At 53.5% G+C, this 22,449-nt stretch overlaps 10 protein-coding genes across 10 annotated transcripts; 5 read left to right on the forward strand and 5 right to left on the reverse strand.

The window, feature by feature from the left end:
- Window positions 1-18: 18 nt before the first annotated feature.
- Window positions 19-1,075, forward strand: N7459_009435 (uncharacterized protein; the record flags this gene model as incomplete). The annotated part of the gene is made up of 3 exons (XM_056948603.1): window positions 19-245; window positions 329-728; window positions 992-1,075. The coding sequence occupies 3 exons, from the start codon at window positions 19-21 to the stop codon at window positions 1,073-1,075; spliced, it is 711 nt and encodes a 236-aa protein (XP_056795828.1).
- Window positions 1,076-1,162: 87 nt separating this feature from the next.
- On the reverse strand, window positions 1,163-1,555 carry N7459_009436 (uncharacterized protein; the record flags this gene model as incomplete). The annotated part of the gene is made up of 1 exon (XM_056948604.1): window positions 1,163-1,555. One exon carries the CDS (start codon window positions 1,553-1,555, stop codon window positions 1,163-1,165), a length of 393 nt encoding a protein of 130 aa, XP_056795829.1.
- An 864-nt stretch (window positions 1,556-2,419) lies between these two features.
- Window positions 2,420-5,176, reverse strand: N7459_009437 (uncharacterized protein; the record flags this gene model as incomplete). Its single annotated transcript, XM_056948605.1, has 15 exons — window positions 2,420-2,655; window positions 2,714-2,785; window positions 2,892-2,959; window positions 3,016-3,082; window positions 3,141-3,217; window positions 3,270-3,417; window positions 3,470-3,677; window positions 3,742-3,840; window positions 3,910-4,040; window positions 4,100-4,230; window positions 4,287-4,355; window positions 4,551-4,619; window positions 4,684-4,752; window positions 4,944-5,010; window positions 5,080-5,176. 15 exons carry the CDS (start codon window positions 5,174-5,176, stop codon window positions 2,420-2,422), a joined length of 1,608 nt encoding a protein of 535 aa, XP_056795830.1.
- Window positions 5,177-5,815: 639 nt separating this feature from the next.
- N7459_009438 (DUF846 domain-containing protein) lies at window positions 5,816-6,592 on the reverse strand (the record flags this gene model as incomplete). The annotated part of the gene is made up of 4 exons (XM_056948606.1): window positions 5,816-5,964; window positions 6,039-6,325; window positions 6,396-6,441; window positions 6,508-6,592. 4 exons carry the CDS (start codon window positions 6,590-6,592, stop codon window positions 5,816-5,818), a joined length of 567 nt encoding a protein of 188 aa, XP_056795831.1.
- Window positions 6,593-7,808: 1,216 nt separating this feature from the next.
- N7459_009439 (MFS multidrug transporter) lies at window positions 7,809-8,942 on the forward strand (the record flags this gene model as incomplete). The annotated part of the gene is made up of 2 exons (XM_056948607.1): window positions 7,809-8,114; window positions 8,187-8,942. 2 exons carry the CDS (start codon window positions 7,809-7,811, stop codon window positions 8,940-8,942), a joined length of 1,062 nt encoding a protein of 353 aa, XP_056795832.1.
- Window positions 8,943-9,746: 804 nt separating this feature from the next.
- N7459_009440 (HpcH/HpaI aldolase/citrate lyase family protein) lies at window positions 9,747-10,864 on the forward strand (the record flags this gene model as incomplete). The annotated part of the gene is made up of 3 exons (XM_056948608.1): window positions 9,747-9,786; window positions 9,867-10,087; window positions 10,160-10,864. 3 exons carry the CDS (start codon window positions 9,747-9,749, stop codon window positions 10,862-10,864), a joined length of 966 nt encoding a protein of 321 aa, XP_056795833.1.
- A 199-nt stretch (window positions 10,865-11,063) lies between these two features.
- On the reverse strand, window positions 11,064-13,424 carry N7459_009441 (CCCH zinc finger and SMR domain protein; the record flags this gene model as incomplete). The annotated part of the gene is made up of 3 exons (XM_056948609.1): window positions 11,064-11,625; window positions 11,697-12,434; window positions 12,496-13,424. The coding sequence occupies 3 exons, from the start codon at window positions 13,422-13,424 to the stop codon at window positions 11,064-11,066; spliced, it is 2,229 nt and encodes a 742-aa protein (XP_056795834.1).
- A 1,045-nt stretch (window positions 13,425-14,469) lies between these two features.
- On the forward strand, window positions 14,470-15,885 carry N7459_009442 (uncharacterized protein; the record flags this gene model as incomplete). The annotated part of the gene is made up of 3 exons (XM_056948610.1): window positions 14,470-14,939; window positions 15,020-15,439; window positions 15,525-15,885. 3 exons carry the CDS (start codon window positions 14,470-14,472, stop codon window positions 15,883-15,885), a joined length of 1,251 nt encoding a protein of 416 aa, XP_056795835.1.
- Window positions 15,886-16,708: 823 nt separating this feature from the next.
- On the forward strand, window positions 16,709-19,918 carry aof2 (putative lysine-specific histone demethylase Aof2; the record flags this gene model as incomplete). Its single annotated transcript, XM_056948611.1, has 1 exon — window positions 16,709-19,918. One exon carries the CDS (start codon window positions 16,709-16,711, stop codon window positions 19,916-19,918), a length of 3,210 nt encoding a protein of 1,069 aa, XP_056795836.1.
- Window positions 19,919-20,598: 680 nt separating this feature from the next.
- On the reverse strand, window positions 20,599-21,693 carry trr1 (thioredoxin-disulfide reductase TRR1; the record flags this gene model as incomplete). Its single annotated transcript, XM_056948612.1, has 3 exons — window positions 20,599-20,651; window positions 20,709-21,608; window positions 21,672-21,693. The coding sequence occupies 3 exons, from the start codon at window positions 21,691-21,693 to the stop codon at window positions 20,599-20,601; spliced, it is 975 nt and encodes a 324-aa protein (XP_056795837.1).
- Window positions 21,694-22,449: the final 756 nt, after the last annotated feature.

A 22,449-nucleotide genomic window follows, 5' to 3' on the forward strand; every position in this document is an offset into this window, starting at 1 on the left:
GCAACGGGGCGCCACGCCATGACACCAACGGATTCACCTCTGATCCAGACATCAGAGCGAGAGTCGAGATCGGAAACGAATCTAGCCAGAATTATCGTGCAGGAGCAAAGCAAGGTCACATCCGCATCTGCGATGTCTACGCATCGCCGGATCTGGAAGCAGACGGAGGGTTCCACTTCGCAGACACCACCTTCGTCGAATGATAAGGACCAGAGACTCGCGCAGCAGCTCCACCCTGCGCCAGCGTAATCATCGGTGTCGATGCGCCAGTCCCATCTCGGCACGGATGCCACCGAGCAATCAAGAAATCGGGAACTTGCAAGGTTAGGGCCGAGCGGCGCGATGCTGACGCCCGAGTGTATGACCGCATCGACTATGCAGAGATGCCGTGGCGCGCACGTTATCGCGACCTTGTCCGTGGTGGAGAGGAGATCGGAATCGTTTCCAAGGGGGGTCTTTGTGGTGGACCGATCGAGTTTCCCCCGGATTCCTCTCCAGTTTTCTTTTCTTTTCTCCACGACGTCGGGAGGTGGAGTGGCCCGGGGAATGGAGGAAGTGCCGGTGGCGCGATGACTAGCGTGGTCTGCTTATTCCCTGCCGTTCTCTGCCCGAAAGCCTGGAATTCCAAGGGATCACACCACGACGGAAGCAACGACGATGACATCATGGGTCCAATGGCACGCAGCAACGGGGTTCCCGGGGAATGCCAGACTCAATACTCACAATCGGTATGGAAAAGGTGGTGGTGTAGATGGAAGCACTCGAGCGTTTGCGACGGAGTGATGGCAGTGTCGTGCCTGAGGCAGCCCTCACCCCAGCGTCAGTTCACTTCTGCGGGCGTCTATAGAGCTCTTGCGTGCATATCAAGTTGAACGAGCGAATTGAAGTAGGTGTCAATTGCAGAATATAAACAATCCTTAAGATTACAAAGAGACGCGGGGTTATCTAGGAGCAGTTGATACCCTCTTGACATTCCAACAACCATGTGCAGCCCATTCGAAAACAAAGGATCCACGGTCCTCCTGTGCTCATCACTTGGAAGTTCTCCAAAATCAAGGGCCGGTCACTCGCTTAGACTGGCCATTCGCTCGGATCGACGACCGTTGTCTCTGTGTAGGCTCGCTTGTTGTCACAGCCCAGATGCGGCGAAGGTCGAGATGCTTTAACGCAACGTAGGGGCCGGCGACGATGAAGGGGTGGCCGACGGCGAGGGCAAATGAATGGCCTTGAGCGACACGGCGTCGAAATCGAGGTCGTCGAGCTCCGAACAGGTCCACGTCTCGTTCATAGTGTAGACATTCGCATCGCCGAAGCAGTTATCGCTCAAGACCACCTGCAGGTCCAACGCTCCTCCACTGGTACTGTAGGACACGGACTTCGCACTTTGACCTCCCAAGTACACGGGGTAGCATTGGTTGAGGGTGGTGGAAATTTCTCCTCCGAGCGCATCCTCTGCGTTGCAGCCCGGCTTGGAAAACACAGTCACATCGTACTTGGTGGCCAGGACTGAAGTAGTGGCAGAGAGGAGCAGAGCGAGATAGCTGGTGGCACGCATTGTGGCTGGCTAGTTCTGATTATCGCAGAAGGGAGATATCGAAAGAAATTGAGAAAGTAGACGGTTCTTGCCTTGAGTCGAGGGGGAGGCAGTCATTTTATACTATAATTAGAGTTAGAAAACTCAGTTTACTGATCGTGAATGTCATGGTTTGGCCCCCAGTCAAGTCAAGGAAGGATCAGAGTAGACACCGAATAATAGCCTAAGAAATTTCCGAATATGAAGATCCCTCGTGTCGAGATTATAGCAAGGCTCTTAACTTAGATGAACACTGGTTGATGCGGTGCTGAGTGGATCAAAGGATGCGCTAGTTGCCCTTTGTGGGTTCTAACCTTATAAAACAGACGAGGCTGAAGCCTTGGGATTGCCAGAGACCTGTGCGTCTGTGCTGATCTCTCCTTCGAGGAGCAGGTCAGCAAGGAAGAAAAAAGAAATAATGGACTACGATCATTCAAGGCACTGCGGTGAAATTGTGGTAAATTTGGATAAGAGATGCATAACCACGTAGACGAAAAAGACCTTCCCAGCCATATCCAGTATGTAAAGAACACACCGTCCATTTCTGAAGAAGAAAACCAGATGTCCGCAATGAGTCATCAAGCGCAAAACACGCGAAGCCCTACGCGACAGCCTCAAGGGCCAATCCGCTCGCAAGAAAATACCGCTGCCAGGTCACACGCTGCCGCGGCCCATCGAGCATCATCCGATCTGCAGGTCGCTTTCTTCAAGCATCCCGTTCATGGACAATATTCGATTGGCACCCACGTCATGTCAGACCTAAGTAGACTAGAAGTCTCCTCCCTATCCAGATCCAAGCCCTCCAGGCGATACACGCGAGGCTCCTGCGTTGTTGAGTTTGTGGGCCTACCACTGCTGGCCGGCCAGCTGGTCGCTCAGATCGGCAACCTGGTCATTGTCATTTCCGGAAGCTTCAGTCCGCTCGGTCTTGCGCGCCGAAACCCAGAGGCCGTCATCGTCAGCTTGCCAAGCGATTTGCTCCCATGGAGACATTTCAGCGGCACCGCCACGGCTTGCAACCGAACTATCAGCCGCCTCTCCAGCCTCCTCGGGTATGGGGCAACGCTTGACCGTATGGCCCACTAGTAAATGGTGAGCTGGAATGGTTGGTCAGTGGGATCCCGGAGATCATCAACTTACTTTCACCGCATCGGTTGCACTTGACCCGCGAATAGTCTCTTGGCTTGGGGCAGTCACGGCTGACATGACCCACTAAAGGCAGTGCGTGTTAGCTATTGGTCCCCATGAACGAATGACTGCGTGGCCTGGGTAAGAGATTGTGATGATTGACCCCCAACCAGCACCCTTCGGTACTTACCCTCATCGCAGTTGCGGCAGGTCATGGTGGACGGATTATCGCAGTCGCGCGCAATGTGATCCTCAGAGCTGCAGGTAGGTTAGTATGTGCATCGTCTTATCCATGGAATGCCTAGATTACTGACCCGCAGTTGCGACAAGTGCGAGGGCCACGATCATCTTGCTTGGGGCAATCTTTTGCGAAGTGTCCCACTTGAGAAAGAGTTAGCAAAGACCATATGGTTGTAGGGAATCCTAGGGCTTCGCGTACTTTGGTTGCATTTTCTGCATTCGACATTGGCAGCAGAACGGGGCTCGGGGCACTCCTTGGTGTCATGGTCGTCCTTTCTAAACGAATTTTAGTGCTCGTTCACAGGCTCTTGTGGCGAGGAAGCCATACCCGCAGTTGCGGCAACCGTACTTGTTTCGGCGATCTTGCAGACAGTCACGAACCCGGTGACCCATGCCTCCGCAGTTGCCGCACTTGATTTCGACACGATCAGCTTCAATCCGCTCTTGCTTACAGCCGCGGGCGGAATGACCAAGTTCTGGGGCATCTCAGCATCTGGCACTATCAGTAATCGGAGGCATGGAGCTTACCGCCGCAGTTCCGGCACTTGGTCACTTGACGATCATAGGGGAGACCGGCATTGCTCAAACGCTCAATATTCTCAGCCGGGTCAGAGGGCCAGCGTGGAACTAGGTTCATCCGCCGGGAATTCGGACTGAAGAAGAAGCCTACAACGTACTGGCAGTCCAGCTTTCCCTGGAGGTCGATTAAGCTGATCATCTCCTCGGACTCCTTTTCCTGCGATTGGAGATCACCGTTAGTCCTCTCATCAACCGGGGTCGAGATACCAGGTATCACTAACCAGAGCAATGAGGTGGATCTTAAAATTCTCCTCGCGCATCTTCTTCTCGATATCCGCAAACGTAGCGGACGGAACAGCCTTGGAGTACACCTGGAGGGCCTGGAGCCGTCGAATTAGCTTGTCAGAAAACCCGAAACACCATCTGGTGGATTCTGCTTTTGGAATTACCTCGCGGAATTCGCTAATCTCCATCTCCTCGCTCGCAATCTTCATCAACTTCCAGGCATCTTCGGGCGACTTATCTGCGATATGGTCCAGGTCGAACTTGCGGTTCTCCTGGCAATCCTTGGACATGTGGCCTAGTGTATGAGCAAGTCAGTTGTGTCGCCTTCCAACATATAGAATTATTCATATTGACCTTCAGCCTTGCAATTGCGGCAGATATCCGCTGGCTTGTTGGGACATTCAGATGCCGGGTGTCCATCCTGGTTGCAAATTCGGCAAATGCCCTTGAACACACGAGGCTTGGGACAATCGGCCTTGGAATGTCTAGACTTCAAGTCAGAAGCAGTCAATGATAATAGGGTATAGAATTCAGCGACTACCCTTCCTCTCCGCAGTTGAAACAGGCGCCCATAGGCTTGCGGGGAGCTGTGCAGTCTGCCTTGGAGTGGCTATATCCAGTGAGTGTCAGTTTGACCGATCGAAGATATCCAGCTTTGTTCATTGCCTACTGACCCCTCTTCACCACAATTGAAACAAGCTCCCGATGCCTTTCGAGGCTGAGTACAATCTGCCTTGGAATGTCTGTAGGCGGTGATATTGAGCTTGATTTTCAACAGTGGCCAAGTGGGCGTTCCAACACTTACCCTTCCTCTCCACAGTTGAAGCAAGGGCCCATGGACTTGCGGGGGTTCGGACAATCCGCCTTCGAGTGCCTGCATCCGGTGGCAGTCAGCTTAAATATTTGGTCAAGTCAAGCTTCCCCCATTCCCTACTGACCCTTCTTCGCCACAGTTGAAACAACCACCCGAGCGCTTCCGAGGCTGAGTGCATTCGGCCTTTGTGTGACTATACCACTAGTCAGTCAGAAATTCCCGACAACGAGCGATGCTTTCAGAAGGCACATGCCCTTCCTCGCCACAGTTGTAGCAAGTGCTGGCCGACGGGACTGTGGGACAGTAACGAGAAAAGTGGTCACGGCCACCGCAGCTTTAGAAAGTCAGTAACCCAGCGCATTGCTCGATGAATACAAGACTGACAATTGGCATCGCATTTCACCGCTATTGTCAAAAGATTGCGGCTTGGTGTTCTCGTCGTGTTCCTTGCCTATGGATAGTGAGTGGTTCCAGTTGAACGACAATGTATAAGGGCCAACACCACATAATGCAGACATACCCTGAACGTCCATTGACCAGGGGTCCTTTTCCGGGACAGGGCCCTCTGGAGCCTTCCAGGGGGTGTCCCCGGATGCCACTGCCCAGACGTCAGACATCTCGAGGAACAGAGATGTTGATCAGGTCCGGGGAGTTTAGTGCTCTGGACGATTATCAGTCAGTATCAAGGCTGGGTTGATTGAATGGATGTACAAGAAGTTGTGAAGGCCTAATACTTCATTGTTGCACGTGTCAGTGATAATGCGGACCCGGAAGCTCGAGGATGAATGGGTTGGACATATCCCGGAGCAGGCGATAGGTCTCCAGCTCTATCGTCAAGCCTTGGGCAGTTTGATCAAGAAGTCTTTTCATGAAGATCCATTGGGTAGGCTCTTGGAGGAGACTTACTGGTACGATTCTTGGCTTTTTCTGGTAGGTGCAGTATGGGTTGATGGAAAGCGGATGAGGATGGTAGAAAAGTGAAAGGGGGGGGAAGAGTGTGGAAGGACTATGAGGTCGACGAGGTAAGCAAGAGCAATCTGGATTGCTCCATCTCGATTGGTCGACCTTCTCGAGTAGATTAGTCGTTTGAGTCGATTAGTCGTCGACCACATGACACGATATCACAAGGCAATAGAAAAAAAAAGGCTCAACCATGTTAATTTATCACACTTCGAAAGTACATAAGAAACGTCACATAAAGCTCCTTACTGCATCAGCGCAGCTGAAAGGTCTAGAGTACCATCAATTGCTTCCTATCACCGGAACAGCCTGCCCAGCAGGCCACCCGCAAGATTGTTCACGATTCCACCACCCAATGCTGAGTTGGCAAAGGTCGATGCCTGGCTGAACTTATCACATCGAGAGAATGCCACCGTGTTCGTGATAGTCAGAATGAGAGCAATCGCTACATCCACCGGTTAGTCACAAGAGCCCAGCAAATCGAATCTCGGCATCTTTCGGCGCCGCGGGCCAACTCACCAACCAAGCTAAGCCAAATCACGCCAACTAGTCTCACGATTGCTAGAATGGCCAGCGCCACCCACAAAGCCGGGGTTACATATAGACTCAGCCAGAAGAAGCGCTTGTCGGTGCCGGTGATTGTGCGGACATTAGGGTCCGCGGACTCGAAGACCCAGTGAGAATCGCCGGAGGCTGTGTTGACTTCATTCCACCACCGCAGGCCCACAAGACGACGTCCCGCAATGTTCTTGAGATAATAAAAATCGGCAGAGAGGAGGAGAAGTGTCAGGATGAAGACAAGGATACTAGATCAGCTTGTTAGCTGGCTGAACTGGGGGCTAATGAGCAGAAATCGCCAAGCGGATGGGAGCATACAAATTGTCAATGAAGAGGAGGCCAAAAAGATACATCAACAAAGCCCCTGGTCATCACACCTGTGAGTCAATGGTTCATGGGGAAATTATATAGCGCGCAAGACAGAACGAACCGATGCGGAAGCCCAAGAAGACAAGTAGCGTGATCGGGTGAGCGCTGAGGCGCCAGTTCAGGTCACCTTGATTGCCTTGGTCCATGGTGAGATACGGAGAACCAGTGGTTCTGCAGCTTCAAAGAACACTGTCAATCAATAAGATCCGTGTTAACTTGAGGAAACGCGGAGCTGTTGGTTCGAGATCCCTGATGTGTCCACAACACGGCACGTTGGAGGCGGTGTTGACAGGCAGAATACCAACCCTGCCAATGCCGATTGGCTCTCACTTTGCATTGCCTGGTGGATATTATGTTCGGTCTTTCAAAAAGCAGAACTGCTCGAGGGAAATAAAATTTTCCTTATGCCATCTCAGAGCAGATTGAAATCACCTTCAGAAACCTGATTTCTTTGGAAGTGCAGTCGGACCTAGCGCTATAAGATACGTTTTCCCATCGATCCAGCGTCGGCCCGGGAATGAACATAGAGACATTGGAAAGTAGTGAGTTTGAGCGAGTAACAGTATAAGCAATTCAAATATTGTGTCTTCCTCTTGATGTTATTGATCTGTACAAATGCGTTAGCGTCTTTAACCCGGCGTTCACTATGTGGGTCCTAGCTAATTGTATATTGCTCAGGGATGCGAAGTTCATGACTGCCAGCCTATCTACTTCAACATATTAAGAGTACAAGTTCAGTGAAGAATGGACGATCCTTTCTTTCTGGCAAGCCTCTTTACTATCAAGATTCTAATATCTTCTCTTTATAAGAGTGGGTGGCTTCGAACTGACTGAGGATCAACATGTTCCGCCATGGGCGCTCCGAACAATCGGCCCATCCACGCCGAGTATTCGCAGTCAATCTCACCAGCGCACCATAGTCGTTGACAAGGACTGAATAATGCCGTGCCGAAGCCGAATATCAAGTTATGCAGGCCGCATTGTTCCGGTCATAAAATATTTCCAAATCTTTTAAAGTGGCCGTCAGCCCCTTTCCTTGCGATGATCCTCGATCTGGCTGGATAACGATCACTGCCAGTTTCCCTGTCCGGTCTGTTTCTCCTCTCGAGTCCCCAGAGATGTTGGAATCAAACCCAATAGATCGAGACACACTTTGCTCTCAAGATCTGGAGAGTCCCAAGTCTCCCCCAAATGACAAACCGAGCCCTGATATTGTCACCTGGGACGGCGCCAATGATCCTGTAAGCCTGAACTTCCACAACCACAAAATTGGCTGTGACATGATCTAAAGATGCAATTATACAGACTAATCCCCAGAACTATTCGGTGTTCCGAAAGTACGTGATCACCACAAACCTCGGCATGATGACGTTTTGCGTGACCTTTGCATCCTCTGTGTTCAGCGCAGCAGACGCCAGCACAGCCAAAGAGTTTGGTGTTTCCGATGAGGTTATGATTCTAGGAACAAGCTTGTTTGTTCTCGGTTATGCACTCGGTCCGATTGTCTTCGGCCCTCTGTCGGAGGTCTTTGGTCGGAAGTGGCCGCTATTCATTGGCTTTGCAGCCTTTGCCATCTTTCAAATCCCCGTGGCCGTTGCACAAAATCTGCAGACTATCATGCTTTGCCGCTTTCTGGGAGGAGTCTTTGGGAGTTCGCCATTGGCGATTGTGAGTGGAAAATCCCCGATACTGTGGGCCGAAGCGACCAGTATACTAATACACTGTCTCGCTGTCGCATAGGTTGGTGGAAATCTAGCAGATATGTTTGGCCCCGTTGACCGAGGAGTTGCCATCGCAATCTTTGCCTCCGGAACTTTCATCGGGCCAGTCGCCGGTCCTATCGTTGGAGGGTTTGTGAACATGTCATACCTGGGATGGAGATGGACTGCCTGGATCACACTGATTATGGCTGCATTTTTCGGGCTCCTGGGGCTGTTCCTTGTCCCAGAGACTTTTGGTCCCGTTATTCTAACAAGCAAAGCCCGTCGACTACGATTCAAGACCAAGAACTGGGCTATTCACGCTGCAGCGGAGGAACAACAGGTCGAGCTATCCAATATTGTTCAGCGCTACCTCCTACGCCCATTCCGGATGCTTCTTCAAGAGCCAACCCTCACCCTCATTACTCTATATATGGGCTTCATCTATGGCTTCCTCTACCTCTGCTTCGAAGCTTACCCAATTGCATTTCAAGAAGTTCGCGGATGGAACCAGGGAGTGGGACAATTTCCATTTCTCGCAATCACCGTCGGTGTGTTGATTGGGGTGGCTATCATTATTTATTTCACAAAGACTCGCTACCAGAGACTCATGCTTGAAATGGGCGCAGTATCCCCAGAAGAGCGACTGCCTCCAATGATGCTGAGTGGTTTCTTTCTCCCAGTAGGAATGTTTTGGTTTGGATGGACCTACTATGCATCTATCTCGTGGGTTCCACAGGTTTTGTCGGGAGCTGCCATCGGTGGTGGTATCCTCTTGATCTTCATGCAGGTATGAAGTATTGCTTTACCCTGGAACAGCGAACATAGCGACCTGACCATTTGCAGGGCCTGAACTACATTATCGACGTCTACACCATCAATGCGAACTCGGCTATAGCGGCCAATACAATCTTCCGGTCTTGCCTTGGTGCGGGCTTTCCACTCTTTGCCACGGCAATGGTAAGCATTACAGCCCGAGGCCTAAGTGGCTTGTTCAATGCTTGATGGACTAACACAATTCTCCCATCTTGCCTAGTTTAAAAACTTGGGTGTGGACTGGGCTATGACTCTGCTAGGCTGCTTGACAGCCATCATGTTCCCATTTCCGATTCTGTTCTATCGATACGGCGCAGCAATTCGCAAGCGGAGCAAGTTCAGCCAGTCAGCATTGTAAGAGGGAAATGATCATTCTATAGACTTTTGGGGGTCGTTTTGTCGATTAGATTTCTCGTTTGTTTGGAAGATAGACTTCGTCATACAAAAGTCATAGTGAAGACTACCTTGGTTGTGATGGAGCAAGTTCTGACCAAGCTCCGATGGTACAAAGCAATTGGACTTCTTGCAGCTTTAATTCTTCTCTCTTGAGCTCTTTTCCTCACTCTCCGCTGCTGATAATTCTCCGATAAGCTGGATGCCGAACTCCACCATACAAGCGGCCGCAGAGCCGAATCGGCTCCAGCGACGCTACCCGAGGTCTCGGCTTGCGTGGATCATCAGACATGACGCCTCGCGTCTTCCATCAACGCGGCGGTCCCGATCAAATACGAGACCCTTCAGAGATTTGGGCATATACACTAGGCACACAACTAAGCTACCCGCAATGGCCGCCCGCAACACTCTGCGCCGTTCCCTTCTCTACGGTAAGCACGCTCGCAAGCTATCGCGTCTTCCCCGCATTTCCACGCCGAGCTGTTCGAGCTCACAATTCCTCCACCAACAGTCCCCGGCTCCTCACAGCGGTTCCTCGACAAGTCCCGATCGCTCGCAGCAGACTGTGTCACCTATGATCTCGAAGACAGCGTAACGCCGCACAAGAAGGCAGAGGCCCGCTCCCTCGTGCGGAGAGCAATTGACCAACCCGCACCACCAGGCATTCGCGAGCGGGCAGTGCGAATCAACTCCGTAGACAGCGGCCTGGCATTGGGAGATCTGACAGAAGTCGTGAGTCGAGCGCCCCGGTCGACCCGAGTATCACCAGAACACGAACGCTGATGCGCGCACGCCGCGACCCAGCTGCAATCGCCGAATCTGACAACCATCGTCATCCCGAAGGTGAACTCCGCCTCAGACCTGACCTTCGTCACCGACGTGGTGAACCACACGCTCTCGCAGCAGCAGCAGTCGCCCGAGTCGAGACCGCCCGTCTCGCTGCTCGCCCTCGTCGAGTCGGCCAAGTCGCTCACGAACCTCACCCAGATCTGTGCCGCGTCGCCGCTGCTGCAGGGGCTGATCTTTGCGGCGGAGGATTTCGCCCTGGATCTGAGTATCACGCGCACGCCGGCGCTGACGGAGTTCTTGTTTGCGCGATCGGCTATTGCGACCGCTGCGCGCGCGTCGAACCTGCCGTCCACGATCGATCTGGTCTGCACGGCGTACAAGTCAGATAAGGCAGATGGGTCGCCGCCCGCGGTGCTGGAAGAGGAGTGCCGCGATGGACGCAGGTTGGGGTTCAATGGCAAGCAGTGTATCCACCCGTCGCAGGTGAAGACTGCGGATGCGATTTTTGGACCGGATCCCGAGGAGTCGCAATGGGCGATGCGGGTGGTGATTGCGGATGAGAAGGCTGCGGTTGCTGGCCGGGGTTCTTGGACTTTAGATGGGAAGATGATTGATGTGCCGGTTGCGCAGAAGGCGCGGGCGATTGTCAGAAAGGCCGAGGCCTGTGGCGTGGATGTGAAAGCGCTTCGGGAACAGTGGCAGCACCAGGAACCCGAGTGAGGGCAGGGAAATGCAGATGGGATCTTGTATACTACGACTGTGTAATGGCTACCACTGAAGATACAAAGGTGGTCTTTTATTCCTCCGCCGTACTACGGCGGAGGAATAACTTGGAAAGCAAGTAGAGCAGATTCTGCATCGCTAGTCTTATGCAAAGAGGCTATCATGTCGCAGCGGAAGGTTGAATAATCACACCAGTTCATTGATTCTTCGTTTCTATGTCCTCGCGCTTGAGCAATTGGATTTTGCCCATCGTGAGGTTTGGCTGTCCACCCGCATCTGCTGAATCCTCATCCTCCGCTAAGCTCCTAGCGAGTGACTTGTCATAGCTGGTCGGATCGATGCCGAGAATGCCGCCGACATAGCCACCTCGCTCACCTGGTACACTGAATTCACGGAACAGGTAGCGCCATTCGTTGAGCCAGGCTTTGACTGCCTTGCCGATCTTATCCTTGCCATTCTTGGAGTGATGACCAGTGCCTGTAATTGCGTAGACAACTCGAAGACCTTCTCGTGCATGCTTGAGGAGTATTTTTTCCAAATATTCGATTGCTTCCTCGGGGTGCAGGCCATGCAAGTCGATATAGAGCTCTTCAGAGGTTTGATCCAGGCCTGCCTGGTGCAAATGTTGATTGCGCTCTTCGTACAACTGACGGGCAGCTTCTCGGTGGCAACGACGCATCGCATCATTCTCTGCCTGACCTCGTAGCGAGAGAGCCTTGGCAGCGCGCGCATCGTTTCGATTCCACGCTTGTGCGGCGCTATGCAGTATGTTAGTCAATTGTCATCATGAAAAAGCCCTGTCCAAAGACCGCGGCCGATCAAAGCATACCTCTGGAGAAACTTGTTCCGCACGGTCCCATGGCGAATTGCTTCGGTGCGGTACTTGATATATTGCTGATTGGCTCGCGCACCGGTCTCGAGCCAAGGAATATTTTGCGGGGGTGATATTGACATGGCGGCCGCGCTGTTCTCCCGACTTTTGGAGTCTTTGGCGTTCTTCGAGGTCGACTTTCCCTTGCTGGGGACAGGCGATGGAGTCATGCGCACTACATCTGCCAGCGAGGAGGGGACATTTTCCTTATTCAAGTTCGTGTCACGATTGTTATGGCCACCGCGTTTCCCATGATGCTTTTTACTGGCATTCTTTGCGCTGACAGCTGCAAGAGTCGGGAATGCATCAGGGTCATCAACCGAGAGAGCAGTGGGGTTCAGCTCTCGATTCTGGTGGCGGCTAGTTGGGCGAGAGCTGGGCCGTCCCATATGCGGCATGCTCCCGGTTCGTCTGCCCATGCCCGGATGAAGCCCCGGGGGTGTATGCTTCCCCTGGAGGCCGGAGAGGTGTGCGGGATATCGACCCACGTACTGATTTGCCCACTGGTCGTCGAGCGTGCCCGATGATTGCAGAGGAGGAAACGCATCTGATCCACTGTCTACTTGGAAAGGAGAGCCCCCAGGTGGCGACGTTGGGCGGCTACTACCCGAGACACTGAGATTGGAAACAAGCGCCGAAGGGTCATGCGAGAATGGGCAGCCATCGCCTGCCAAACAGTTACCCATGACCCAATACCTGGTGGTTTTGTCAGTCTCGCAAAAACTCCCATCATGATACGCCGACAATCAAAACGTACTTGCAAAGATGACTGGTCAAGTCATGACTAAAACGACAGTCTGCCCGAAGGCATTGGCCAGTAGATAGCCAATACTTGCAGACCACGGGGCTGCGGCCATTACCAGAGGGCGTGATCGGCCGAACTTGTTCCATGGCCATCGATTTACCAACCACCACGCGTCCATCATCATGCTGCTTCGAGAAAGAATCGGGCTCTTGATCTTGCGAGAGGGCGGCAATCGTGGCCCCGAGATCATAGCTGTTGGCTTCAAGCGCCGCTTCAATCTCATCGTTTGACCGTTTGTCGCCGAGCACGGTTCGTAGGATATCATGCGGGCTCATATCCGGAACGAATTCCGCTGCCGTCGCGCTCAACGCCCCGGGGACACTCAAACCCCCAATGGACGAAGTGGTACTGTTTGCATCATCGGCCACTAGCCAGTCGACATTGCTGTCGCTGCCAAAGTCGCCGTAGAAATCGGAAATCTGGCTTTGATCGGAGAACTCGTACGCGTTGAGATTGGGAGAGTGAGGGATGGGCTGCGCGAGGGCGAGTCGGGGCGATGGGCGCGGAGAGGTAAACGGAGACACGGTTGAGGAGAGTGGAGGTCGGGAGAATGCCCCGCGCGAGCTCTGCACCCACGAGGTACTGCCGGGGCTCGTCCCCAGATTCGATGGCGACAGCGGCGTCGTGGAGCGCGCCATCTGCCATGGCGCTGGTGATGACCGACGAATAACTGTATGGCGAGGGGGAGGAGGGGAGGAGGAGGGCAGCGTGCGATTGCGATGTCTCCATAGAATGTCCAGAACCGCATTCTCCAGCGACGGCCCTGACAGCGAGGAGTTGGCGCGCAAGTAGTCCTCGACTTTCTCGACCTGCTCCTCCTCATCCAGAGCCTGATCCTGAAGGATGTCCAGGCATTTCTCAAGCAGCTCTTCTGACACCATAATGTTGGTGTGTATGCGGCAAGGTACACGCGGCGGGAAAGGAGAGTAGGCTAGCACGAAGGCGGGGCAGAACGGGCCAGGTCCTCCGAGGAGAGTAGGATGGAGACCGGGATGGATCTCTGGATAGGTGCGTCGTCAACCAGAATGATTAGAGGAGGGGAGAGAGGGGGTGGTCAGAGTCCCCGGTCCATGTTCCCTGATAAGTGGACGTGTGTCGGAGAGCGATAAAGGGGGGAGGGATAACAGATCAAAGGGACGAATCGCAATCACGGCTGTGATTACATCGCATCACCCGTGAAAGCACGCGCCAATCGACAGTGGATGCGAAGGGGGGATTGGATGAGGGCGAGTGCACACAAAGGGAGAAGGGGCGGAGAGAAAGGAGATCAACATCAGGTGTAGATGGGATTCCATCGGGCGGAGGTCCTCACTCCTGGAACTATACTCGGGGCTCTCTCTGTCAACCAGTTGCACTGAACATACACCTCTCCCGACTTCATACAGAATTCTGTGAATAATCTGACTCTCTTTGATACATACACACCCAATGGCATTGCTAGTTGGTCTCTAGGTGATGGCTGTGATGCCAGTAGGCACAAGATGTACAGATGGGTCAGTGTCAGTGCAAGGACGAGCCACTAATGGAACTGTGCAGCATCCAGACCCTGGAGATCGATATCCAGATTAATATACTCCAATCCCACCCCCGTCAAAGTCTAATATAAAATGCAGTGTCCAGATCCTGATCTTATCGCGCTGTAGATCGTTCGCTGGGCGTAAACACCGCTCCGGTTGGATCCGCCCCCGAGACCAAATGGCACGCCGACTCGGACGTCTTGGCTTCTCGCCTCAACCAATTCCCATGTTCAACCCTGACCACCGTGTTCAGGGCTTTTGCACGCCCATTTTCCCTCCCGGACCCTGAATCGCGATCGCTGGGTCGTTGCTTCTGTTCCCGCCTCCACAGCGCCGATCGCTGCTCCAGCCGTGCTCTCCCCAGGCCTGATCCCTGCTCTGAATCCTCCTTAAACCTCATCTGCCCACGATGCCTGCGGACTACCAGTCCACGGCACGGGCGTTGTCACTCTCAACGTCACCACCAGAGCCCCTGCCTTCTTCCCCCGACGATGAACAACCGCTCTGGGGTCACGCAGCTGGTCGGCGGGATTCCGCCGCTCGTTGGTCCGGCGGCCAGGCTACCAACCTGCGAGACCAGCTGGTCGACAAAGGAAAAGCATGGTATCACAGTATCCTGGCAAGGTGGGAGCGGATGACATTTTGGCAAAAGGTTGGCTTCCACGTTGCGTCATTGGCGAGTGGTGCTCTTGGTATTGGGTTCATGGTCTTGACCGGCAAGCTGTTCATCTGGCTGGGCCCCGTCGCCGAGCGGTGGGAGAGATCACTGCTGGTCGCCTTTGTCCTCTGGCTCTGTGTCTTTTCCGTCTCCTTCCCGCCATTGGTGGGATGGTCAACGTTTGGGACCGTGGCGGGTTTTATTTTTGGCGTGTGGAAGGGGTAAGCCGCTGAACCCTCGACGTGTATCGTGAAGCATGCAATTGCAAGCTTGGACAGCGCTGACTCGTGAATCCTGACAGATGGCTCATCTATGCCACTGCGACCGTCCTCGGCTCGACTGCCTCGTTCTATGTATCACGTACCGTGCTATCGAAATTCGTCAATCGCCTCATGGAACACGACAAGCGATTCGCTGCGCTGGCACTGACTCTCAAGTATGATGGATTGAAGCTCCTTTGTATGATCCGCCTATGTCCACTGCCCTACTCCATCTGCAACGGTGCCGTCTCTACCTTCCCGACCGTCGAGCCCTTGATGTACGGACTCGCTACGGCCATCATCACTCCCAAGCTGCTGGTCCCTGCGTTTGTCGGCAGCCGCCTGCGTCTTCTTTCCGAGAAGGGTGAGGAGATGAGTGCAGGCTCCAAGGCCGTGAACATCATTAGTATTCTCGTTACGATCAGCATTGGAATCTTTACCGGCTACTATATCTACCAGAGGTTGGTTCTATCATTTTTGTTTCCTTCTAGATCCCATCGCTTCCGTCAAGAGCTTGGATGCGCTAACCTAGGAATCTTCATCCAGAACTTTGGCTCGGGCGAAAGAACTTGAGGCCAAGGAACGTGATGAAATCCGTCAGTCTCTGCATGCCGATCATGAAGCCCATCGTCCTCACGGCAGGTTTGCCGATGATGACGACGCCAATATAGCCGCCACCATGTTGGCTCGCGACGAGGAGGAAGGCGTTGGGTTCGACGATCTGGACGACGATAATGTCGATCTGCATCTAGACGATGACAGTGAAAACGATCACCCGGGCCGATGGAAGAACTCGGCACGGAGGTCGTACCATGATGAGTTTACGGATAATGACTCGGATGGGTTTGCGGGCGAAGGTGACAACGAGGCGTTCGGTCTGCACGGTCATGTCCGACGGAACAATTGACAGTGGAAAAAAGGGGACGAGCAAGAAAGACAGAGATTGGACCCTGTAGAAGGAGGAGTGCTCACTGGCGTTCGTTCAGCTCTGTCGTATATAAGTCTTGTCCATCGCATCTGGCCGTGCGATACATTCAAGTAATCCCTGTCCCTGCCACTGTGCCTGCCCTCTACATGAGCATCTCACTTGGACTCTCGGTATTCTTCCAGTAGATGTAGTTTCCAGCCAGGTATTCTGTCAGCATGCCCTACGAAGTATTATGTAGTTGTCATGCCATTTGCAGCCGGGAACGGGCGGACTGAGAAATACGCCCAGCAGCGAGCACTCAAGGCACAACGGCGGACTCGAGCTCGCCCCTCTCTCTTCCCAGCTTTTGTCTGCGTTGCGCGCAATTGAATCGCGATTGGCGCTGGTCCGCATTCTAATCGGCCAGGGTCGTGTGGGGGAACCGGGTTGCGTGAATGTATGTCCCAATCCAGCTGCCCCCGGCGCCGCCTGCGTTTCGAATGTCATCTACACGCAAAGATTTCACATGTACTTCGCATCTGACCTTATGCAGACAAGCCCTATCTTCGTTCGCTACGGCCTCCACCATCCTGCTCATCTGCTCGCTGGTGCCCTGGACGCGATGCAAACCTCATTATGATTGAACCTGGGGGGCACTATTGACATTTGACATCCGTTCATTGACACACATTTCTCTGGTATCGGACTTGGGGCATATCAGGCCCTCAACCACGAAGACATGGAGTTTCGTCCTATACACACGTCAGACCCCCCCTCGAGCATCGTCAAGACTTACGCTGGCTACAAATACCCACCGTTGAACATGGAGGCTTCGGCTACTATGAGAATCCCGAGTGTGGCGCACATCCCGTCCACTCAAGCCACATATCTCAACCAGGTTGTTACAAATGGATATTCTGCCGTCGGGGGACAGGAACAAATATTGGCGTCTCGAGTTGAAGAGCGCGAGCCTCCTTTGAAACGACCGCGTACTTCGGAGGCTCCTCTCGTCAATATCGCACCATCCCTTCCTTTCGAGTATCAGAGACTGCCTGTGACTCCCCACTCTCCTTTCTCTGACCAATATCATGACTTCAGCAGCTCGCTAGGGGAATCATACATCAGTGGGAGCAGCAGCACTCCCAATGAGTCTGCCACAACGGCCACATCCCTCGCATCCTCGTTCGAGCACAGCAAGTCTACATCTCCTCCCACGACCCCTTCGCAATCTCTCTCTACACCCTCTCTTACCACGGGTGTAAGTATACTGGATAGTAACAAGGTCGATTTAACCAAATGTCGTCCTCGTTCGTCCATCCCGTCCCAGCTCGCGCCTGCTGTCTACGGCCAACAATGTGTGGCCGCCGCCTATGCATCCAGACTCAACCCCTATGCCCTTCATCGGAAGGAGCAAGAAGCGCTGCAAGATCATCTATGTTACATGCATGTAACCCTCTATCTCAACATTCGAAACGGTATTCTTCGACTCTGGACTCGCAATCCCATGGTCAGTGTCAGCAGAGAGGAGGCGTTGGGATGCGCCAAAGATTATCGTTGGATGAATCTGGCCTCCTTTGCATACGATTGGCTGATACGGAATGGGTACATCAACTTTGGCTGTGTCGAGGTCCCCATACCTCCCATGCCTCTTCGACGTGGCAAACGCCGTGATGGGCCCGTCATCGTTGTCGTCGGTGGGGGTGTCGGTGGCCTGGGCTGTGCACGACAGTTGGAGGGGCTGTTCCAACAGTATCGCGATGCAGACAGCTCCCCGCGTATCATTGTGCTCGAGGGTCGGCGGAGAATCGGCGGCCGGATTTATTCGCATCCCTTGCACAGCATGCAGTCGGAAATGTTGCCCCCGGGACTCGTCCCCAAGGCAGAAATGGGAGCTCAGATTATTGTTGGCTTTGACAACGGCAATCCTTTGGACCAGATCGTTCGTGGCCAGCTGGCCCTTCATTACCACTTATTAAGAGATATTTCTACGATTTACGATATTGATGGTTCTCCAGTGCATGAGGTGCAGGATGCGATGGATGAAAAACTCTACAACGATGTGCTTGACCGGTCTGGATCATACCGCCACAAAGCGCTCGTAATCACCACGGCCGAGGGTGATCGCGAAATGATTGACAGTGGTCGTGAGTCAGCAGCGGATGACGGCCTCACAGTTCGACAATACGAAGATGCTCGCGCGGCCGGAACTACCCATCTACTCGTCCCAACGAAACGTGTTCGTCGACGCCGAGGTGTAGGACATAAGACTACGGGAATTCAGGCAAACAACGGAGTGGCTACAAATCTCGTGGGTTCTATGAAAGAGCATCCGGCGGCATTGGCTTGTCAAGCGACCGGATGGAAACTCAATCCGGGATTTTCTCCAGAGGATACACTTGAACTAGATGATCTTGCCAACGCAACTCCAACACAGACCTTAGGGGCGGTGATGGACGAGGGTGTCAAGCAATATCAGCGCATGCTCCCGTTGACACCCAAAGACATGCGACTTCTGAACTGGCACCTTGCAAACCTCGAGTATGCCAATGCTACGAACGTCAACAAGCTCAGCCTCTCCGGATGGGATCAGGATATCGGAAATGAGTTCGAGGGGGAACATTCACAGGTGATCGGTGGGTATCAGCAATTGCCATACGGGCTGTATTCGCTGCCTACCAAACTCGATGTTCGCACGAACAAAATTGTGACGAATATCTCCTATGATGCGGCAGGATCTGGCCATCGCAACGCGATCATCCAGTGTGAGGATGGAGAGCAGTTCTCTGCAGACCATGTCGTATTTACAGGCTCTCTCGGCACCCTCAAGCATCGAACAATCAATTTCGACCCTCCTCTGCCCGATTGGAAGTTGGGTGCCATTGACAGACTGGGATTTGGGGTCATGAACAAGGTAGTTTTAGTGTTTGACGAACCCTTCTGGGACACAGAGCGGGATATGTTCGGTCTTCTTCGCGAACCAACGACCCGAGACAGCATGGCCCAAGAGGACTACGCGAAAAATCGGGGCCGATTCTATTTGTTCTGGAACTGTGTCAAGACTACCGGCCTGCCGGTTCTGATTGCTCTGATGGCGGGCGATGCAGCACATCAAGCTGAAAGCACTCCAGACGCTGAGATCATCGCCGAGGTTACTGCTCAGCTCCGGAATGTCTTCAAACATGCCGTCGTTCCGGATCCCCTCGAGACTATTATTACCCGCTGGGGCTCCGACCGATTCACACGTGGCAGCTATTCGTATGTAGCGTCAGAGGCACTCCCTGAAGACTACGACCTGATGGCCCGGCAACTTGGCAATCTGCACTTTGCAGGCGAAGCAACCTGCGGTACACACCCAGCGACCGTCCATGGAGCCTATCTCTCCGGCCTCCGCGCAGCTTCAGAAATCATCGAGAGCGCCCTTGGGTCAATCGAAATCCCAGAGCCTCTCGTCCCAGAAAAGCCAACGATCGGCATCACAGCAACGCCAAACGGCACCACAAAGAAAGCCGAGAACGTATCGAATCCAACGCCCACAACACCAAACACCACCAATAATACCTCCCATTCCACTTCGACTTCTACCTCCACATCACGCAACCCTCTCATCGCGACGGACAAACTCCGCCGCGACACCTACGACCAAGCAATGTGGACCGCCATCTACGCCGAAATCGGTCCCCCACCACCCAAACCGCAAAAAGCCGGCCTGAACCCATTCCTCTTCTATCAGAAAGATTTTTGGGCTAAATGCCGCGCACAATGCGACGACGCCCGCCGCGCCGCATCCAACAACCCCAACGCCAAAGCCGCCCGCGACGAGATCCGCCACGCGCTCGGCCAGATGTGGCGCAATGCCGCGCCCGCTGAGAAGCAGCCCTACCTCGAGCGGACGGAGATGAATCGCCGCACCAACGCCGAAGCATGGGATGCGTTCAAGCGTGTCGCAACGGAGTGGGACCGACGATCCCTCGAGGTCAAAGGCCGGTGGTGTGCGGAGAATCCGTTTGAGCAGTGGGATGCTCCGCAGGAGTAGTGGCAAGCGCGGTGAAATCACTGCGACGATTCGATGAGTTTTATGGTTTATGATGGCGCTCTTGCTACGTGGGCTGGCAGAGATCAAGATGTCTCCAGCTGTCTTGTGTCTCAATATGATTTGTGGGCGCAATTACGGGTTAATCGGATAGAGGAATGCGTCTGTGCCGTATTCCAATTCGTGAAATGCATTGAAGATTTAATACAAGACTTTGACGAATTCATTCTGCACGGACGAGATGTTCTAGAAGGATACATCAGACTTATTCCTGAGTATGTCTTGGGGGTATTTCGAGACGAGGTTGCGTGGTTTGAAATGTTCCGTCTATTTCTATCTCTATCGGTACCGACCAACCCCAGCAAACGAGTCTGATCTTCCGACGATCAAACCAGACAAAAAAAAAGAAAAGAAAAATATAACAGAAAGGAGATCCGTGAACCATGAGAGCAAGGAAAATATGCATGGGGAATTGAAAATCTAACGGGCGTAACAGACAAGTCTAGAAATGCGACGAGCATTCCGAACGTTACGCTTAACAACGAACACGGAGGTCGTGAGATGAGATGAGAAATCATGCCTGGGAGAGGAGGTGCGTGAAATGCTTAGAGTCGTGGAGTCGACTTGGACCCGGGCGTGGTGTATTTTGAGTGGTCCACAATCGTGGTATGTGCTTCGGCGATTCAGAGTTCGGAGATGAACTTCTCAGCCTCCAGGGCGGCAACACAGCCAGAACCTGTTATTGCGAATTAGTCAGATTCGATGGGATATATATATTATGGGTCAAACATACCAGCACTAGTGATGGCCTGGCGGTACCGCTTGTCCTGAACGTCGCCGCAGGCAAAGACACCCTCGACGCTGGTGAAGCTGGTACCGGGCTTGGTGATGATGTAGCCATCCTCGTCGAGGTCGACCTGGCCCTTGACCAAGCTGTTGGCGGGGTCGTGGCCAACGGCGTAGAAGAGACCGTTGGCATCGACAATTTCTTCCTCGCCATTGGTGGTGCTCTTGACGCGGAGGTGGGTCATGAGGCCGTTAGGTTTGTTCTCGCCAATGACCTCGGTGGCGACGGCGTTGAAGCGAACAGTGCACTTGGGGTGCGCGAGCAGGCGGTCAGCCATCACCTTAGAGGCACGGAGCTTGTCGCGGCGGACGAGCACGGTGACGTGGCTGCCGTACTTGGCGAGGAACATGGCCTCCTCGGCGGCAGAGTCACCACCACCAATCACGTAAAGGGGCTTGTTGCGGAAGATGGGGACGGCACCGTCGCACACGGCGCAGGCGCTGATGCCGTTCTGCCAGTAGGTCTCCTCGCCGGGCAAGTTGAGGCGGCGAGCGTTGGCACCGGTAGCGATGATGACAGCGTCGGCGGTGCGGACGGGCTCGGCATCGGGGCCGTCGTTCCACTCAGTCCACATCTTGAAGGGACGCTGGGAGAGATCCAGCTTGGAAATGGTCTCGGTGATGATCTCGGTGCCGAAGCGCTCGGACTGCTTGCGCATGTTCTCCATCAGTTCAGCGCCGCCGATACCGCTGGGGAAACCAGGGAAGTTCTCGACGTCGGTCGTGGTGGTGAGCTGGCCACCGGCAGCGGTGCCATTAGCGAGCATACCCTCGTACAGCACGGGCTCGAGCTCTGCACGCGACAGGTAGATGGCGGCAGTATGGGCACCGGGGCCCGATCCAATAACTGCGGGGCATCCAGTTAGCATCTATCGACTTGGGGGTGATCGATATAGGCCATCCCACTTACTAACAACTTTGGAGTGCACCATTCTGGCGGTGTTCATGCAATTGACGCGCGGGGGCGTCGATAAGGGCTGTGCGAAGACTGAGGATGCCGGGGGCGACTGGTGATGGAAAGTCGAGGCGGCGGCAGCAGTGAACCCGAGGGATCGGAGAGCGGAAGGGAAACGACGAAAGGTGGAGGAAAACAGCTTGAAGGTATTGAAGGGATCTGGGAGGAAAGAGGGAAGTTATATGCACGAGAGTTTTATCGGCCGCGAAGTGGGGGGGGGAAGACTAAGAAGATTGCGATCACAGACGTTTCGGTGTCTTTCCAGCATGCAAATTAATCATTTGCGCGCGTCGAGGCCGGTCGCTTGCTAAGCACTGCGCACGTGATTGGGTCGAGACCTGGATGACATCAGCAGTGTTGATTACCTAACGGATTCACTACCTAGCCCTGGAGGTAAGTAGTGGACATAGTGAATGAGCTAACTAGAAGGTCTAGGTACAACCTTGGAACCTTGGCAGGTTGATTTCGTCAGCTTTGGTTACCCAGAAGGCTCGGGGATGCTCGGAAGTGGGTGGAACCACGTTAGTGAAAGGGCTCCGGTTTGTAATGAGAATCTATTTGTTTTCTCGAGTACAACATATATTGTATTTTGTCAGCAGTCCTCTACCTACCTAGGGTAGTCTCACTGGCCTAGCCTCCGTTCGCATTCCTACATATTTGGTAGGGCTGTCGAGACATTAAGCTTTCGGATAGTCATATCACTGCCTAGTATATCTTAACCCAACGTTATACC

The sequence above is a fragment of the Penicillium hispanicum genome (assembly GCF_028827665.1).
Source record: "Penicillium hispanicum strain IBT 35686 chromosome Unknown utg000008l_segment0_segment0, whole genome shotgun sequence".
NCBI classification, from domain to species: domain Eukaryota; kingdom Fungi; phylum Ascomycota; class Eurotiomycetes; order Eurotiales; family Aspergillaceae; genus Penicillium; species Penicillium hispanicum.